This window comes from Fundulus heteroclitus, chromosome 18 (assembly GCF_011125445.2).
Source record: "Fundulus heteroclitus isolate FHET01 chromosome 18, MU-UCD_Fhet_4.1, whole genome shotgun sequence".
Taxonomy (NCBI): domain Eukaryota; kingdom Metazoa; phylum Chordata; class Actinopteri; order Cyprinodontiformes; family Fundulidae; genus Fundulus; species Fundulus heteroclitus.
In genome coordinates, this window is record NC_046378.1 from 1,805,935 (window position 1) to 1,826,281 (window position 20,347).

General features: G+C 47.9%; 1 protein-coding gene across 12 annotated transcripts in view; it reads right to left on the reverse strand.

Annotated features, from left to right (window-relative positions):
- The window catches only part of phldb1b (pleckstrin homology-like domain, family B, member 1b), a 152,057-nt gene that overhangs the window by 22,662 nt on the left and 109,048 nt on the right, over positions 1–20,347 (reverse strand). For 5 of the 12 annotated variants that reach the window (XM_036149399.1, XM_036149401.1, XM_036149402.1 and 2 more), the window contains 9 exons: positions 12,120–12,443; positions 9,790–9,936; positions 9,558–9,695; positions 6,587–6,715; positions 3,480–3,635; positions 3,164–3,274; positions 2,967–3,056; positions 2,541–2,675; positions 36–197 (listed from right to left, as the gene is read on the reverse strand). In XM_036149399.1, the coding sequence (XP_036005292.1) occupies positions 36–197; positions 2,541–2,675; positions 2,967–3,056; positions 3,164–3,274; positions 3,480–3,635; positions 6,587–6,715; positions 9,558–9,695; positions 9,790–9,936; positions 12,120–12,443 (1,392 nt within the window). The remainder of the gene's footprint in view (positions 1–35; positions 198–2,540; positions 2,676–2,966; positions 3,057–3,163; positions 3,275–3,479; positions 3,636–6,586; positions 6,716–9,557; positions 9,696–9,789; positions 9,937–12,119; positions 12,444–20,347) is intronic. The other 7 variants (XM_012852788.3, XM_021310752.2, XM_021310757.2 and 4 more) reach the window with 6 other exon arrangements.

Sequence of the window (20,347 nt, forward strand, 5' to 3'; positions counted from 1 at the left end):
GGAGGAGGAGAAAAAGATGGGAGGATAACACAAACCTCTACAGACAGCGACAGGGAGGAGCCATGCCGGGTGGGGGGGCAGGAGAAGGCGGGGCCTACTGCTCCGGGGTGCAGGGGCTGGCGGAGCGGGGAGGTAGGGGAAGACTCCACCTTGGGCATCCCATAGATCTGACTTAACTGGCCCACTGTCACATACTCCTTCATGAAGGGGGGAGGCACCCGCACAGGGACAGGAGGAGGGAGGGGGGGTGCAGAGAGAGAGACAGGTCAGCAAGACGAGATGAGCAGCAGGAGGGGAACACCCACAAAAACGAAGGGGTGAAGAAAAAGAAAAAACGGCTCACAGGAAACAGACTGGATTCTACCAAACAAACACACCCGACATCACAGATATCAGATTTCTCTTCCAGCAACTCTTTCACCCACAACGATCACACTGCAACTCTAAACACTACTGCCTCCATCGAGCATGCATCTATCAGTCCTAACGTAGAAACACTGCTAAACTCACAGCAAACGTTCATGCAGCTCACAGCAAAACAGTCAGTCTGACCAGCAGCACGCCAGCAGGGGGAGCAACATGACACATGAATGGAAGGATGGGGGGGACTGGGACGGAGCACAGCAAGAGTTAGCACGAGGAAGGGGAGGAGTCAGGGAGTGATGGTACCTCGCCGGCTAACGCAGCATCTACGGCGAACGAGCGACGGTGCAGGCCGGGCATCCTATAGACGTCTGACGGCTTCACGTACTCCTGAGGCCCCACCGACACGAAGCAAGGGGCAGACAGAATGAGAGGCTATTCCTTCTACAAACATTACCTCAGCACACACACACACACACACACACACACACACACACACACGCTTCACAGCGGACAGCTTTGAGCGAGCAGACATGCAGCTCCGCACGTGAATGAAATCTGGTGGCGGTGAAACACTCTGAAACAGACACGGTGCTTCTTTCACAGCATCGCCGGTGGCGGACGCACAGCGGGGGTCACACAGCAACACTTAGCTGGTCGTCACAGCAACCGGTGCTACGGTCGGGAACCAACAGGTTTACACTGAACACCAGCACGGCACAGGCCTGCGTGTGGAGCCACAGGTAGAACAGGGCGTACCATGAAGCAGGATCAGCGTGGTAACCTCACATCCAGCGCCTGCTTTCCAGCATCCTGATGCTGATTCGCTCCCAGTAGCGCTGGGTCAACATAGCGCTTTTTACAGAGAACATTCTGCTCTGAGTGTTTAAAGGAAAAGCTTCTAGACCAATCAGATGTCTTAGAAGATGAACTAATAAAACTATGTACTGATTTTTAAAGAAACTGACTAAACGTCCGGTGAAACAAGGGGATGCTTATCTAGTCTGAATGGAACCCGGACCGCTCTTAGCTCCTAAACCTTCTACACTTTCTTACCTTCCAACCACAAACTTGCTGGGAACTCATGTGACAGACCAACACAAAGGGGTGTGCAGCAGTACGGTGGAAGGAGAATAATACATCGCCGACCTTTTGGCCTAATTAAATCTTCTAGCACTGCACCTTTCTGCCTTTTCTTCGCAGCAGCGGATCAGAACGTGCAGATCATTCAGCTTTAGAGACCGCTCATCACAAAAACCTTCTTCTTCCACGTTTGCTGTGACCAAGGCTAAGCTGCATACTTCACTTCCTCTGACATTCTTCCAACAGTGGCCTTTTTCTTGCGATTTTCCCAGAAGGCCAGAGTGCACCAAAAACACTGGTAATATCAGCAGAATCTTCCACCTGAGCCGTGGCTCTTTGCAGCCCCTCCAGCATCACCATGGCCCATTTGGCTGCTTCTCTGAATAATGTCCTCCTGGTCCAGCCTGTCAGCTTAGCTGGACCTGCGTCTCCTGGTAGGTCTGCAGGTGGTCCACCCTCTCCCCATGTGCAGATGACGGGCTGATCAGAGCTCTGGGAGATGTTCAAAGTGATGTTGATGTAGAACCTGACCCTGCTTTAACCTGACTCACAACTTTCTCTCTGACCTGTCTGCTGTTCTCTAATATTCTCTCACAAGCCTCTGAGGCCAGAAACAGAACAGGAGGGTGTAACCTCAGATTAAACTACACACAGGTGGACGCCTTTTTCTAAGTAGGGCGACTTGATGACAACCGGTTGCCCTCGGTTTCATTTAGGGTATCAGAGTAAAGTGGGCTGAATACAAACGTATGGCAACCCGTTTTGTTTGCAGTCTGTGTATCCGTTTCCATTCACCTCCTAGTTATGCGTTACTTTGAGTTGGTCAGTCACGTATAATTCCAGAGAAATACTTTGAAGTTTGCAGCTGGAGTATGAAAACGTGGCCAAGAACACTACAGCAGGGCCCCGCGTTTCATCCGACCCCAAAAACCGGCAATTTCATTTAAACTACAAATAGAGTGAATCCTTGGCTCCAGGTGGGCAAAAAGCCGGCCCTGAACGTGCCGATCCTGTTTCACAGTACGGGCCGCTGCTTGGTGACGGGTGAGGGACACGGCACAGCAGAGGCAGCATGCAGGGACCAGGTTAGTTACCTCTGTGGGGCTGCTGGGGAACAGCTGACAGAGGGGGGAGGGCTGTAGGAAGGAAGGAGAGGCTCCACACAGGGAGGTCTGGGAGGAGCGGGCGTCCCCCAGCAACAGCTCGGCCCCACTCATAAGGAGCGCCTCCTGTTTCGACAGGTTAGGGGAAGGGGCTTTTAGTGGCTGCGGTAAAGGTACGGGAGCCTTCAGCAACATTCAGCTAATCATAAGTCAGTGGAAAATAAAAAACATGGGCATAAAACACCTGACGTGCTCCCAGAAATGGTTCAGCTGTTAGAGCAAAAGAAGAAGTAACGCTGCGGTGAACCCAGAAGGGATCCCTTGGAGCCGTTCCACTGTCTGACGCCAGCAGCACCGAGTGGAGATGAGGGTGAAATGAGCGGCAGTGTGGAGCTGAACCTTCAGCCTCTCACTCACCTCTCTCATGGTGGAGGAAGACTTGGGGAAGCTCCTTCCTCCTGTCAGGGCGTGGTATCTCTTCTCTAGAGCCGTCAGCCGCTCCTTCTCCTGGTAAAGCAGAGCAGAGCAGAGCTTAGCTTTCCTCCCGGCGGGTTTTTGGAGGTTGTTTCTGCCCTGACCGAAGTTTAGCCTCGTTCAGGCGGCTCTTTGCGTACCTTTTGGAGCATTTGCAGCGTGAGCGTCCGATCTTTGGCGAGCCGCTCGCACTCCTGGGAAGCCTGCTGGCCGAGCTGGTTGGCCTGCTTCTCCAGAGCAGAAACCTTCTCCTGCACAGGAGAAGAAGAGAAGCCCACCCTGAACACACGCTGTGACGGAGCTTTTCTAACCTGGTATAAACGCAGTCATTCATCAGCTGAACAGTGCAGACTAAGCCCAGCGTCTCCTGCTGCAGCTGCCAACCTGGCTGGTGTGTGTGGAGCAGCAATGTTTAATGCCCTCCCCCCCTCCTACACACCACCGGTGCGTCCTCACCTTCCTCTTGGCCACGCTGCGGTGGTACTCGGCCTTCTCCTGAAGAAGCTGCTGGCTGATGGTCTCCCTCTCCTCCTCCAGGCTGCTCTCCCTCTCCAGCTGCTGAAACTCCAGATCCTCAAACTTTTTGGTCCCTGCCTCCAGTGCCTCTCCGTCCTGATTGAGCCCATCAGAACATTATGATGGTAACAAACATACAACGACACACTGGACAACCACTGGTGCAGCCCTCTAAACCAGGGGTCACCACCAATGGGGTCCTAGGGGCCACCTGGGCCCCTAGGACCCCATTGGTGGAGCCCTTAAGCCGGTTAGCCGGTTCTAAAACTATCATAACCCCCCAGTGAGCTGCATCTAAAACATTATTTTAGTCTGTTGCTCTAATTTTGTAATCACACTTACATTTATATAGATTTAAACATGACAATAACTAAAAAAGAAAAGAAAAAAGAAAAAAAGCATTACAGATGTGGTTATTGGTGAGAGCTGACTCTTCTAGTTCAAAGGTCAGTACTGGTAGCCCTTCATGTGACACGGTACCAATGAAGTAGCTCCCAGTTTCAAAAAGGTAGGTGACCCTGTTCTAAACCAAGGCCTGCAGTTGTCAGTCTGAAGCTGCGGTTAACAGCAAAGCCAAACCAGCTCAGGGCTTTCAGGCATGGTGGAGGAGGGATGCTTTGGGCTCGATTGGATTCTGGTATATTAGATTATTTTAGAGAGAAACTGAAACGGTCTAAAAACTTTTTAGCCAAGTGTCAACATGAGCTACTTTTAGATCAACACGTCACGTCATTATTTAAAACAAACTAAACCAAAATTAAGATTCTGAGAAGCAGCAGTCTGGTGCTGATGATCAAACGCAATGATGGACTGATGCAGTGACCACCTCTATAAAAGCAGAAACATGGCTGCTCTACAGCAAAGACCCTTCTTAACAAAACACCAAGATGGAAAAAAACTTCAGCAACCACTAAAAATCCAAGATCTGCATCGTTGAAAATATAAGCCTCATTTAGAGGATTATCTGATCAAGGATCAGACAGAAACCTGCTTTTTGAAATAATGACCAGGAGGACTTGTATTTTCTCCACCCCCGCCCAATAAAAAAAAGAATACGGCAGCATCACTTAAGTTTACAAAGTTGCATCTAAATGAAGCTCAAGTTTTCTGTAACTTCCTTTGGATGAATTAGGCCAAATTAAAGACAGCGCAGCCATCATTTACACATCTTAACGTTTGCAGAAAGCCAAACAGCACAAACAGCTCATCACAGGAGTCAAGCATGGTGGTGGAAGTGCGATGATTTGGACTTTACAGCCATTGGCTTGTTTTCCTGGGAAAATGTAAATACATTAGATTTAAAATGGGGGGCTAACGACAGAACCCTGGCCCAAACTCAATCGCGGATTTATTCAGAAGCTGTTCATAAACAAACTCCAATGGGAATGAACCCAAATTCACATCCTGCTGTTAATAGCAGGAGTATATTTAGTAGTATTAATAATACCACTGCATTTATATTGTTGATCGTTTTAAGCTTAAATTAGCCTAATCTGACAAACGTGCTATTTTCATCATTTTCTCTAACTGGGCTCAACTGACCGCTGGGCCCCGTGAGGCTGTCCATAAAACCCACTGAGCTTCCACGTTGTTTACCTTCATGACCAGCAGGAGAACCAGCGATGCAGAACCAATACGAACCGAGCCATGTCATGGTTTCCATAAAAGCAGCCATGAGGTGAGAGCCAGCAAAGAAAGGGGATTCACACAGGACTTACTGTTAATTGATTAGTGAGCAGTCTCAGGAACGGTGTTAAATCACGGTGAGGATGCAGAGCAGTCACGCATGCAGGGCAGCATGTAGCCACCCCTGGTTTACCAGATAACAGCAGCCATAGAGCTTTGCTCCTGATCTGACTGCTCCATAAGGCCAGCAGCAACATGGTGAAGGGGAGTAGATTTTCCTGCAGCTAGGGGCTACAGGACGGGCGAGGGAAAGCCTACTGGAGAGCACTGGTGTCTCTTAGCTTTGCTATCAAACTGTGGTGACGACTCAACTATTTTTGAGCCTCTGGTTATCACTTTTCCAGCCTGGGCTCTGCAACGATCTGATGAAGTGAGAGCATTTAGTGCCTGGTGATGGGACTGGATTTGTGCTGCTTAGAGAAACAGACGGGCAGTAACGGCTACATTTGAGCCATTATTTCCTGCTGTGTGAATAAGGCCTCAAACTGATCAAACTATCAACATCTCATTTCCCTGAAACCATAAGATCATTATAATAATAATAATAATAATAAACTATAATAATGAGCATGTGCTAATTATCAACTCTAAGATAAAAAACATTAAGCTCCAAGTAATATTGAAGAAGAAAGCTTGGATGACATTAGGGCTGGACGATAATTCAATAACAATAGTTATTGATCCATAGACGTATATCCATGATAGCAAAAAGGGTGAATATTCTAGCCATTCTAGCCATGTAGATTAATATTACAGTCATTACATCCTCCCAACCAATCACAAAACGCAAATGCAGGGACGTTCCGTCACCAAGCTCCGCCCCCTTCAAAGAGTTCAGAGAGCACGCGTAATTTTTTCTCTTTAAAAAAACTTTGGTAAAAAGTTGGTTGAATACAGGACTTGAATTCAGTGTTTGTGTTTTGTATATAAAAATAGGTTGCTAAGCAACAGCATAAAATGGCCAGGGCTGCACTTAAAATAAATGTTTTCAATTTGTTGATAATTATCAATATCGATCAATATGATTTCTATTTTATCAATATGCTTTTTTTCCATATCGTCCAGCCCTAGATGACATTGTTAATCGTCTCCTCAGCCTTCCTAGGTTCCACCATTGCTGTGCCGGGTCTGCTCAGTGACCTGATTGTTGTCGTGCAGTCATGTCACCTTTGACCTACGGAACCAGGGGGTCAATCTGGCATCTGTTGGCCGTCACCTGACTAATCAGGAATTAGAGCTCCCTACTTTGGGCTTCCCTGACAGATAACGTCACCACAGGCTTTAGCTGGACTTTCTGTTGCTGTTTGCTGCAGTTGAGAAGGCTGCAGGGTGGAGCGGCTCCAGCTCCACAGAAGACCCACCCGTTTGAGCTGGTCCTGCAACTGTTCCCGCAGCGACTCGGGACAGTTATGAAGCTGGTTCTTCAGCTCAGCATAGCCCTCCTGGAGTCTCTGCAAGGCCCGGCGCTCGGCCTCAACATTAGCCCTCTCCTAGAAAGACACCACACACACACACACACACACACACACCCACACACAGGATGGATGGACCGTTGGGGAGGATGGAAGAGAGAGAGAGAGAGAGAGAGAAAAAAACAAAACACACAGCTCAAAATTCACACCATGCAAATACAAAAAGCTGTAAGGGGTTAGCACCCGACATGTGACCGTCATAAACTAACGGCAGAGCTGGGAGCTTCAGTTATTATACAGCACCTCGCAAAATCATTTAAAGGGGAAGTCCGGTCAACAAGGAAAAATCAGGGTATCATTAGCTATAACTAAAACTAATGCGTTTGTGGTTATTTAATGAACTTATCTTTAATCAATAAGAAAATAAAAACATAAATTGTCGTCTGAATCACTGTGTATGGGGGCTGACATTACTGCCCATATTTGGGCAGTAAGGGGCGTTTGACATCACATCCTGGGGCGTGGAAAAGCTGAAGCGGCGACAGCATTTCTCTCCGCTTTCCATGCAAAGTCAATAGGAGCCGTTCTACATAGCTGCGATCATCAACAATTTTTTCGGATTTCCAGAGGACTTCACCACTGACATTCATGGCCATTGGATGTTCCAACACAACTGGTAAAAGTAGAAAAAACATTGCTTATTTCAACTTTCTGATTCATGAGCCACCGGGCTCGTTGCTGGATTGCAAACTTGAACAGAGCGGATTTGCCATCTACCTTCTAGCCAGTGAGAAAACACGTAATATACAGCAACCATTTCGAAGAAGAATTGTTTTTAACATGACATGAGAACGAGGATTTTCGGTAAGTTATTTTTTATTTTAGAATTTTTTATTTAGAATTTGCGGGGATGGTCACCGAGCAGAGGGGCGGAGGGATACCACATGTGATGTGGTATCCCTCCGCCCCAGCATGTGCTGGAACGCTTTTGTATTTTAATATTTATACAATAATGACCACCTGCCCTATTTACTAGAGGGCAAATATATAACTTAAGTCACTTCAGCGATCTCTCCTCCGCTGTGTGTATGTGTGTGTGTGCGCTCCGCTGCAGCTCCGGTAAAGCCGTGCTGGGGCGGAGCGCGCACACACACACACACACACACACACACACACACACACACGTATACATATATACTGTAGGACCCGACTGAGTTTGCACTGGAAATAGGTACGGCTGGATTCCGTCAAAAGTCCGGTTTCTATCAAGAAACTCTTCTAAAAAAATCCATATCGCTATCAGATGATGATAGCTCCACGGAACTCCCATCACTGTCACTAAGTACTTCATCACTCTCTGCTTCGTACAGAGCACCAGTCGTCCCCATCTTGGAAAATAGTGCACCGTGACAAACAGAGCGTTGAAACTTGCTCAACAGCAGGTCCGCCGAGTGACGTCAAAAAATGGGAGGTGACAGTACTATTCTTGACCAAGATGGATTCCTCCACATAAACATGATTAAATGAAAATTATTCATAATTAAAAAAACATATAATTTTTTGCACAGTATGTAGTAGTTTTATATTTAAAGTACTTTCAGCAGTTTGAATTCTGATTTTGACCGGACTTCTCCTTTAAATGCCCTGAACGTTCCCGTTTGCATTCACCCCCCTTACTGTAACACCCATCAATAAAATCCAGTGCAGCCATGTGATTTCACCTTATTGGTCTACATATTTCTACAGCGAGGGACTTATCCTGCTGTCCTGTAAGGGCCTCAGAGCTTTGACAGCGTTGGTGAATAAACCAGCAGGGAACACGGCAGAGCGCTCTGAAACAGGAAGAGAACGGCAGAACCCTACAGGACGGAGCCGCCATCGTCTGCTGCCATGTTGGCTGTGCGCTCTACAAACATTTTACAGGCTTTTATAGGAGCGTGGCGAGTCCAACGCCACCGTTGAGGCACGGTGAACACGAGGAACGAGCAGCTGTGGCCTGATGGAACCGGCCTGGAAAACGCGCGGCGGGCTCAGCCTGTGCGTCTGACCCCCACAGTGACCGGTCATGGATGCAGGGCTAAATACAAGGCTTGAAGAGGAAAAAGTGGGGGGAAAGTGGCGGGTGTATGAATACGCTTATCCGGGCATTGGTAGTGGTTTAGGTCAGTCTTACAATGGTAACACGCTCCTATGTCTACTAGCCACAGAACATCTCCCCATGCGATGTCTCCTGGCTAAACCCATCAGCTGTCCTGGTGCTGCTCCGGTTGCTCCTCACGGATCGATCGGCACGTCCCCTGCTGCTGCTGACTGCCCTCAAGCTACACGAGGCTCGGCTCTTGACCGCTCACCGCTTCTGCTCAGGGAAAAACCTGGAGCTAAATCCCTCTGAGGATTCATCATTGCACCGGGATGCCAAAACTTTGAGATGCTAAATGTTTCTGGATGTAGCAAATCCGCTGCTGCAGAAACGCAGACGAGGCTAGGCCGGCGCAGGGAGTGCGCACATTTGCAGGTCTTTGGCATTGCACTACACCGCCAAGTCCAAGAGAACGCCTCAAAGGGACAGGTTTTGTCAAGCAGTCTGAAGGTGCTTGGGGAAGGGAGGGGGTTAAAGTTGGGTTTATTTAATGATTTGTTAGCAGGGTCAGAGAGCATGCATATAAACGGAGAAACGTGCGTGAACGCGGGGCGGTCAGGCATTTAGGCCTGTGTGCTGTTACAGTGGATGTACTCAGTTCTCCACGTCGGGGTGGAGGCGGAGCAGAAGGCTGCGTAAGGCAGAGCTGTGGGTGTGGGCCAGACGTCAGTCCTACTGACAGAGCTAGTTCAGAGGCTGAAGCAGCGTTAGCAGTGGACACATCTGCTGGGAACCTGAATGTGTCTGGAAGAACCAGGCCTTCAATCCTGCCTTGCTTACCTTGTCCTTCTCCCTCTGGATGGCGCTCTCCATCTCCTCCAGCTTGTGCTGCAGCTGACTGACCACGTCCGTCTCGGCCTCCATGTGCTCCAGCTCGGCCTGCGTCTCGCCCTGCAGCAGGGCCCGCTCCATCTCCGCCTGGAGGGGGGGTGAGACACACAACCTGTGAGCCATGAGAGGAATGCGTCACAGAGTAGTAGCTAACGGGCTCCGAGGTTAAACGTCATTGCACCTCTTGTTCGGATTCCTGGAGTTGCTGTTCCAGCTCGGTGAGCCGGGTTTTGAGCTCGTCGACCCGAGCCAGAACGCGGACCCTCTCATCTTCCAGATAAGTCAGCTCTGAACGACCTGCGCTGCCTGAGCTGGAGGAGTCCTCGTGCTGCAGGGGGAGAGGGACACGCTCAAGTTAGGAACAACTCTAACCTAGTCGAGACAGTCAGAAAGCTCAATGGACAATCTGATTAGCATTTCAGTTGTTAATAGAAATGTATTCCTGCATTTCAGACCAGAAAAACCCCAGAGGAGCCTGGGAAAGAGCCAGTTTAGGCCCATAAAAACATGACGTCATGGTAACAGGACGTCATGGTAACGGATCAGGTTTGAAATGCAGGACTGCTTCAATAATAATGAAGACAGGGAATATTAGTTCAATTCCTTCCTTCATCATCCCAATTTGTTCTTTTTTAGGAAGGAAGAATAATCTAGCATTTGCCATTCATCCAGTTTCCAAGACAAAGAGATTTAACATCTGATTTGCCAAATGTTTTAGCAGCAATCAAACATTTCAGTGCTGAGCGTGTGAAGAATGTGCTCAAAGTGTTTAGGAATACTGCAGCAGTGACTAGAACAACCACCATGGATAAATGCATGGAAGAAAGTGGATCAATGATGAGCCACATGCATGCAGGAGCAGAGCAGCGGCCTACAGTCAGTCCTCAGCGCCATGGCCGAGCTAGAGATCCAGCAAACAGCTCTCAGCCTGCAGCCTGCAGCCAGAACAACAGGGAGTTATTGGAGATGCACCGATCCCATACCAGGACCGGATAACGCTCAGTTCAACACATAAACTTAAATAAGCACCTCCAAAAGCACCACGCTAACGAGCACCGTGACTTTTTTTCACAATGGTTATGTCGAGCCTGAGGCCTTCAGCATGGTGTATGGTTCAGTCATCCAACAGGAGTACAGGATCGGCTATCGGGGGATACTCTCAGCCCAGGTACTGGATCGGTGCATCTCTAGTAGTTTTATAGAACCGACTCTTTGCCTTTCGATCAGTGAATTGACAGAAAAGGAGAAGAAAGGGACGGTGAAGACATGTGGCAGCGATCCACTGCTGGGACCCAAACCCGTTGACGGGCAAGGCCTCTGAACCCCTGGGCCAATACCGCGCCCCAGAATCAGATGATTCTAAGATCACAGTCACATCCAGTGACTACACACACACACACACACACACACACACACACACACACACACACACACACACACACACACACACACACACACACACACACACACACACACGGTGGGATGTCACCTCTGCTTCTCATAGAAACAGCCTCAACATCAGCAAATAAAGAATTGTTATGCTTTATCTGAAAATTGTGGTAATAATCCAGATTAGGATTAAGGAACATTATCCTGACTCTTTCCTCTCTTTCTATCATTTCAATGGCACCAGCGCCCTTCAGCTTCAGAACCTCATTCAGCAAAACCTTACATCAGGAGATTGTAACAACGGTCGATCCAACTGGCCGAATACATGGCAAATTAAAATAATGAAAATTAATTACCTACCAAATACCTCTCCTCTTTGTGACATTGTACACACTCATGTCATGATGGTGATCCGACAACAGCAGCTCTGATGGCGGATCACCTACAAGCGCTCTGGAGTAGCTCTCCCAGGAAGAAATAGTCAACACGGCAAAAATGGAACTAAAATTAAGTCAATTATTCTTGAAATGAGTGCATTTTTTCTTGATTTAAGCAGGTAAATAAGATTATTTGCCAATGGAATAAGATTTTTGCACTTAAAGTAGGAACAATTCATCTCCATCATCTTATTTCAAGTGCAAAATATCTAAATATCTTATTTTAGGGGTAGAACTACTAATCCCATTGGCAAATGGTCTTATTTACCTGCTCAAATCAATGAAAAATACACTAATTTCTAGAAAATGTTACTTACTTTTAGTTCCCTTTTTGCAGTGAAGGATTTGGAATGGGCTAAAATCTGCATCTGCAGGCCACAGCTGTTCAAAACCCAGAGGTGGGAAATCAGCCATGAATCCCTAATTAGAGCATTTGTATGATGCCTGAAACGCTAATAAAGCATTTCATACCACAGCACCCTGGTTGTGATGATCATGGCTGATAATTGTTCCGCTGCGCTGTAAGCGTCCCCTTCCCTTAGCTCAGGAAGTCAGGGACTCCTTCCCTGGATCCCCTCGGCTCACACAGCAGAAAGCGCGGCAGCAGCAGAGCCATGCAGGGCGCCTGAGCAGGCCGACGCCTCGGCGGCATGCAGCGGGACGGCAAACAAGCACGGCCTCTGACCTGTCGCTCTCCATTGTGCAGCGCTGCTGCCGCTGTGCTGGGAGCAGGAGACGTCCTCACCTCCTGATGGGTGCTCTCCGTGCTGCTGCACTCCTCTTTCAGGTTCTCCTCGTCGCTCTCCCGCTGTCTCTGCGCCAGCCGGAGAGCGGCCGCCGACGTTGGCGTTCCCCCGAGGATGTTCTCCACGGACGGCCGCCGCCCCGAGCACTCGCTCAGACTCCCGGGGAAACCCATCCTTCCCGAGCCCAGGGGGTCCAGCCCTGCGCTCTCACCTTTGTTGTACTCGGCGCAGAGGGTCAGGATGGTCTCCAGACGCTGCCTCTCCTGAGGAAGGAGGCAAACACAGTCCAATCAGAAACACCGGGGGGCTTTTCTGACCTCCCCTTTAAAACAGTCAACTCTCCAGTAGCTCCCTGGAGATCACAATGACAGGGAAGCAGAAACATCTGGTAAAAAAACATTGTTTAAATACTTCAAACAGAACCAACATTAGTGGCAGCATTAACCTGGAGAAAGAGAAGGTTCCTCCCTAAATCCTGCTTTTATTACTGGCCAGCTAATGTCCGCTCCTTAAACCACTCCTCACAGTCTGCAGAGGTTACACTGGCAGTGGGCAGGGTTTGGACCGGGATTATTTATGTTATAAAGGTATTTACGCAAAACAAATAATTTTTTTTTTTATAAAAACAGGAAAGTGGATGCATTTGCTGCAGTGGGCGTGGCTGAGTGGGAAGACTAGCCTTGAAGGTTGCGAGTTCAGCCCCCGCAGCGTGTGGCGGCCTTTTGAACCCAAGCTGCCTGATCTGTGTACACATCTGACTGCCATCCATAGGGATGGTGACTGAGACCTGCACTAACAGTACTTAGAAAAGCTATACTTTGTGTTTGGGACGTTTTTGTCTCACTTAAATGTTTCAAATTAACAAAATACTTTCACACACGGCAAAGATAATAAAGACACACAGCTGGTTTAAGAACATGATTTCATTTATTGAAATGTGAAAATATAAGTAACCCCATGAATTAAGTGTGAGCCACTTTTTTGTTTAGTTTCAGTAAGCAACCCAAACCAGATTACTGCCTGACCTGTAGAGTCAAAATCATTTTAAAAGAACTTCTATGACCACCAAGTAGGCTGGTGGTAAAAAGCTATATATCACGCCCTGATCTAGAGAATGTCTAGAACAGATACGAAACAAAGTCATTGACTTCTGTCAACCTGGAAAGAGTTAGAATGCCATTTCTCAGGGTTTGGGACTTGGGGGGGCAGCCATTGTTCACTAATGGAAAAGAAACCACATTGAACTGTGATGAGTCTCTGCAGAGTGGCCAGCCTGATCCAGTGACACAACGATTCAAAGCACACAGCAAGGCTGCCTCTGAATGGTAAAAATCAATAAATTAAATGAAGATTTTGTAGTGGCCTAGTCAAAGTCTGGACCTAAACCCAATTAAGATGCTGTGGTGTGACCTTAAACATACAGTCAAAGATAAACCCTCACATGTGTCTGAAATAAAAACATACTGCTAAGATGAGCAGGCCTAAATTCCTCCACGGTGATACAAAGACTCGGGTTTAGTCCTCATCCGCACGGAGACGAACACAGCAAATTTTAATTAACGATTAAGAAAGTGTGCGTCCACGCAAGAGGACACAGCACAACTAATAAGAGTGTGCTCGTTAGAAAGGAAGGCTCCACTCAAATACACTTATAGAGTAAGGACTCTTTAGCCAAAGCAGAAGTGTGTCACCAGTCGCCATGATCAGTGCTGTCTGGATAGTGCAGTCAGTAAGGAAGGAGGTAGGAAAAGAATCCTGTGGCTAGTTTAGCCTAGGAACCACGCAACGTCCCTTACTAGCGCTAAGGAGCCTTATGGTGTCCCACAATCCTTTGCGTGACATGATGTATCAACACAGCCCACCTCACAGACATCAACGAAAATGTCCGGGGAGAAGAAAGTGTACACTGTAGTTTATTTTCGGAAGGCTGTAGGTCCGAATGTTTCCATCACGTAATGTCGCAGTTAAAGGCTGTCCGAATTCGGCACAGCGGTCCAAAGCTCCTTTCCTCTCGACGATAGAGTTCTTACTGTCGACCCCGTGAAAGGTCAATGAGCAGGAGCTAGGAGCTGTTGTTAATAGAGTCTGAGGATAGTACCAACAGCCATGGTAAAAATGCGGCATCTATGTTGTTATTTGTGAGAGTGAGGTGCATGCTGGTTACAGAGCGAGGCGAAGCAACAACATCATCGTTAAACAAAGATGCAGCTCGCACGTAGATACGCTAAATTATTGCCATGGTTTTGAAATGGATCCAGCCTAGGACCTGGTTTCAACAATGATCGTTTACCGTCTCCCAACACGCCGTCCATGTGGACACAGTCTGGTAATTACCTTTACAGATACACCTAATCTCATCTCCGTGTGGACAGGGCTGTATGGGGCATTTCCTTTAATACATGGAAAAGATTGGTCTGGATTGCTTATTTCCCTTAAATTAAATTGTCACTTACACACAAGGTTTTGCATTTACTCACTTATTTTTGTCTAACATAATTATTAAATGGATCAAAAAAGCAGAAGATGTCTGTTAGGCAGTAAACACTTTTTCACAGCCGTGTAAGTCCAGTCTGCTTGCCTTTCTTGAGAAATGTTCCGTCATCTTGAGTAAACCCAGAAATGTCTCATTCAAGTAAGAATTGAGCCGTGAGCTGCAGAAAGGTGACTGAAATGAACGGTGAGGTCAGCCCAGACCGACAGCTGGAAGCAGAGCCGGACATTTTATCACCATGACCCGAGCCGTGGCCATCAGACCACTGTGAGGGGCGAACACACCGCTGATGCTTCAGGGGTCCGACTGGTTGTCCAGCTGTCGCCACGTGGGGGTCGACCCACCTGTCAGACTCCACATCCGGTTCTGTTGGCGCCTGGCTCCCTCCGCGGCAGACGGACAGCCTGACAGCGCTGTGATTCCTAACAGAGCACTTCATCTGCTTTTTGTTCCAAAGCATTCAAGTCTGAATGCGTTTCCTCCTAAAACTGAAGCGCTAGCTGAAGCCCGGCCCCAGACATCTGCTCCTTACATAAGAGCTGAGGGAGCATCTGCATGATTAGCAGCTGCAGCCCCACCATTAGCTTTAACCTGTAATCTGGGAGCAGTTAGCCTCCAACTGGAGTCAAAGACCCCTTTCAGAGTTTCAACCTACAGAACAAAAGAGCCATAATTAAAACATCTACCAGCAGCTCTACAATTCCACACGTCCTCCTGCGCAACATCTGCTTTTGACGGGCCCGGAAATCAGGCCGCTCCAAATATCCCGACACTCGTCTTCCTGAAGAGGAGAAGCTGATGGTACCAGTCTCCTCCGACTGCCTGCCAGACCCCCCTCAGGCTCTGCTGGCTGATTAGTCAGAGCACAGACGCCTTCATCCTCTTGATTTTTGTTGGCCACAACATGAATCCACTTCAGCTTTTGATGTCTGGCATCCACAAATAGTGCAGTTCTGTCAGCAACGCGTTGACAGATTTAGGCAAATTACATTTCCCCCGATATGAATTTTGCCCAGAGTCATGAGAGAGGAACATGTCTCCAAATCAAGCCAAGAATTCTTCTTTTGAAAAAAAAAAAAAAAAAAACGGTTAAAAAAAACAAAAACGGACATTGCTGTTGACAGATATAATCCAGTTGTGGGTCTACTTCCTCTCATGGTGATCTCAGTAAAAGCCTACACTGCAAAAAAGAACTAAAAGTAAGTAACATTTTCTTGAAATGAGTGTATTTTACCTTGATTTGAGCAGTTAAATAACTCTATTTGCCAATGGAATGAGTATATTTACCCCTAAAATAAGATAATTAGATACCTTGCACCTGAAATAAGATAATGAAGATTAATTGTTCCTATTTTTAGTGCAAGAAATCTTATTCCATTGGCAAATAGTGTTATTTATCTGCTTAAATCAAGAAAAAAATACAGTAATTTCAAGAGATTTTTGCTTACTTTTGGTTCCCTTTTTGCAGTGTACAGCTCAGAGCTGCAAATGAGGCGCATGGTTAGGCCACCGAGGGCTGGGCTGAATGACTGATTAACAAACACCGGCCTTTAAAAGCAGGTAACACCCACAACCAAAGATGCTGCTACCCCAACATGCCTCCACTGTGCGATCATCGGAGGAGAAGCTGACAGGGCTGGTGCTAAGGGTGGCTGTCCCGGCGGCACACAGGGGGAACACCTCGGCTCTCTGCCAACAGTTAAAGTCTTCCTCATCTCTTCACTGAACCAAGTCAGGCTGCTTGCAGTAAACATTGGCAGGCTAACAGCACCAAGCTCACCCAGTGCCATGGAAAGATGGAGCGTTCAGTGACTAAATAATATATGTAGTTTGTAAAGGACTGCAATCTGACTTTTTGACTCAGATATGAGTCTTAAAGCCGGTTCACATGGCGATGCTTTAAAATTGTCAATGCTTGAGAGACACATAATTAAAAAAAAGTGGTAGGTATAACAGGTTTGCTTGTACAGTGTGTGGCGTACAATCAGACAAGCACAACACAATACACACAAACAGATTACACTCGGGATTATTCAGGAGTCAGATGGAAAATCTGGCAAAACCTCTTGAGATTAAAGGCGAGTTTAGAGTAAAGAAACACGTAAGAATAATGACGATAGTCTGTGGACTGATTTTAACAGAGAACAGATTAAAAAGGCGTTGGTTAAAGGAGTGGAGACAGCGTGAAGAGAGGCTCTATGTTTCCTTCACTCTGACATAAAGGTGAAATGTGTTTTTTTCCTCGGGGTCACATAAATGTAGTTTTTAACGTTGTCTTATTCTGACTCTGAAACTGTAGCGCTAAAATAATTCCCTGAGTTAGATTCACGCAAAGCTTCAATCCCTTATTTTCACCTGGGTCACTTTGTGTGCCTCTGATAGCTGCCTTTGTGGTACAGCTGGTTTTATGTAGTGTGGATTCAGGCAATGTAATAAAATTCAGAAATCCTTTTATAAAAGGTCATTTTTAGCTCCAAACACTTAATCACTATTTGTCACTATTATCACTATTTGTAAGAACTTTTTTGTCTTGGCAAAAGCAAAGTTGTCAGTGATTTAAACGGGCCCCTCAAGTCCCATGAACTTAGCATTTCCAGAAACAAAAGCTCATTTCTTCCTAAGAAGGAAACAGCACCACTGGTGTTAGACCAAAAATCTGTCTCCAACGTATAAATCACCTGTCCCCTCCTGTATGGATGAATTTAAGGAGAACGGGAACGTTATCCACGTAATTATCCGCTTCACCCAGTGTGACAGCAGAGAGACATTCTTTATCTCGGTCCTCTCAGCAGCCAGCCTCTCAGCCTCGTCTCCTCTGAGAGTTGGCGTTTCCTGTTCTCCTTCTCATTTTAAAGCTTTCTTCCTCTTCCCTCAGCACCCCGGGGGCCTCCCACCCCCCCCCTCCCCGTCTGTGGGGCTTTGATCGGAGTGCTCAGTCCTTGCTGCTGCGCTCGCCTACGTCACAGGCGTAAACAAAACACTCCGCAGCGTAGTATTTCCACGGTAAACTGGGTAAGTTCAACAAAGCTTTATTCTCTACATAAACCTGCAGGGGGAGGGCGGATTCCCATTCCCCACCGTCACAGTCTGCAAAATAAACCCCATTCATCATCAAACTGGGATCCTTGGAGGGTTCTGCATGTTCTGGTCCCAGAGGAGGAGCGAGCACAAAGAGACGGCGCCGTTTTATCATCGGCGGCTGCTTTTGTTCCTCTGCGTCCCTGCAGAACGCACCGGGATCAAAGCCACGCGGGAATGGGACCGCCACCCTCTCCGGTGGCCACCAACCCTTCACAGATAACGAGCCAGCGGCCCCCCGTGCTGCCGTCGCCCGTTTCTAAATGACTCCGTGGAGGTCAGACAGAGTTTAACCCGCTCTGTGACGTAAACCGGGCCCGGCAGGTCAAAGACCAGCTTCCACTCATCGCCTCCTACAATCCCAGGATGAAGAGGAGAGAACTGGGGATTAAAGAGCGATGAAGGGCTTGATGGGAGTCGCACTGTTCCAGTCTCAGAAGAGGCTTTCTGGGCTTCCTTCAGGTGGTAGAAAAACTCTCCTTCTGCAACGCATGCAGCCACTTACATCAGCTGCATGTTCAGCTAGTGGCTTTGCTCAACCAGCAGTTCCCTCTGCACAGTAAACCCAGCAGAGGCCGGTCCAGCCGCCAAATACAGCGCTTAGCATCCATCCGTCTGTTCCTACGACTCAACCAACCCTCCACCAAGCCCCGTGACGCAGACGGCTCCCCAGATGTCAAACAGGAAGTGACTGAGATTAGCACGAAATCAAGCTAACATCAGTCCCAAGTTTCCACATATGACTCTTTAGCTGCAGGTCAGATTTCACTCCTGAACTGATATCAGCTCTGTGAGGGTCTGGAACAAAAAAATCTGAATATCAACGCCCCTGTATGCTCGTGTATTCAGGGTTGAATACTTTTGCATGCCACTGTCCAGGAAGGCACCCGTCCAGAAGGGCGACCGCCCTGAACATACAGCCTGAGCTCCAGCAGCATCACCACTGATGATGCTAGTTGAGTTGGCAACAGACCGAACATCAATCATCACCACGGCCATCATTAAGCGCTACCAGCAGAGAACCCATCCTCCGTATCAATCCTATCGATATCACTACAGGCAATATGTCACGTTATTTTAGATAATGCTTTAAAAAAGGGACGTTATCAATTGTATGTTTATCGTTTTTGTGTTCATCCAGGCAAACTAGACTATCTTTACTCATGCTGGGAGAATGTCACCCAGGCTCATGCCTCTATGATGTTTAGACACTTTAGCAATGATCAGCAGTAAAAATAACCTTTCATTTTCACTCAGTTGGTATTTTTGCTTCCTGTTTTCGCCAACATTTCTTTTTTTAAAGCTAAAGCTGAGCCAATTGTGGCTGAACTTGTTTAATCTCCAGATTAAAGTAGTCAGTGGGAGGTGAAAGGCTCCCTTGTCAATGACTGAATCACATGCAGAAAGCAGCGGCACCCACATCCACAACGCAAAACACCTCAGCCAACCTTAAATTGGGGGGGTGGGGGGTATCGGTTTCCTGGAAGAGGGCTGTGGCGCCGTTTAAAAAGACAGGCTTTCTTTTTGGCGCGGTCCTGCTGCCAGCCGGGGCATAAAACTGCTCCATAAGACAACGGAAGCTGCAGTGAGCCAGGACCCAGAGCCGTTCTACTGACTCTTGACACCAGAACCCTGTAAACCCCCAGGGAACCTTGCTCAGGTTTGACATGGGAGGGGTGGGCATGGATCAACCTGTAGGGACTTCCTCCAGTGGGAGGCGGACCGCCCCTCCTGGATGCGGCGTGCTGGAAGCAGGCTGCTAACTTCCAGCAGGGCCGACTGCTTTCAGCTGTTAAAGCGATCCATCACCGTCTGCAGATACGGGGGACGAAGCGAGCTTTGAAGCACTGCTGCAAACAGTTTGCCACATATCATCTCAAAGCAGAACTCTGTGCAATTATCTTTCTTTTCAGCTGCCTAATAAGAGAAGAAATACGCAACAAGGCCCTTTGAAGTGTTTGATGGAGCTTTAGACATCAAGCAGACGCAGATAACTGTCTTCCAACAATTAGATTTTACAACTTGGAGCATTTCATGGCGTCGCTGTGAGGGGGGGGGGGGGGGGGGGGGTTGGGCATTTTCAGTGAAAAACATCCCCACAGGGAGAATCATTCACCTTTCAGTCAGCTGACTAATTAACCAGCACATGTGGTTGAGCGGCGGCTTTCTGTTGTTGTCTGGCAGAGGCCGGCAGAAGGAAAACAAGGCGCCTCTGCTTCAGGGCGCCCCAGAAGCTTCATGCAACCATGGGAAAACAGGAGCTCATTAGCACACACTGCTGGGACATCAGGCACTTTGCTGCCCGTTGTTATCAGAGCGCCGCGCCATGCCAAGCTCCGCTCTCGCCCTGCTTCATTAGAGGTCCACGCAGAAGTCTGCTGTTTTTACGCCTCATCAGCCGCCAAACTCAAAGGGTCCCGGTTTGTTTTCCGATCAGTGAACGCACCACACCGAGCTCCCTCCGCTCACACCGACAACGCCCTCAGGCATCCAAGTGAGCTGTTTTCAGGATCGACGGGGCGGTTAAGGCTCAAAGTGCGAGGAAGCCCAGAGATTTCAAATGTTTGGTTCAGTCGGCTAGATCTAAACGGCCACAGA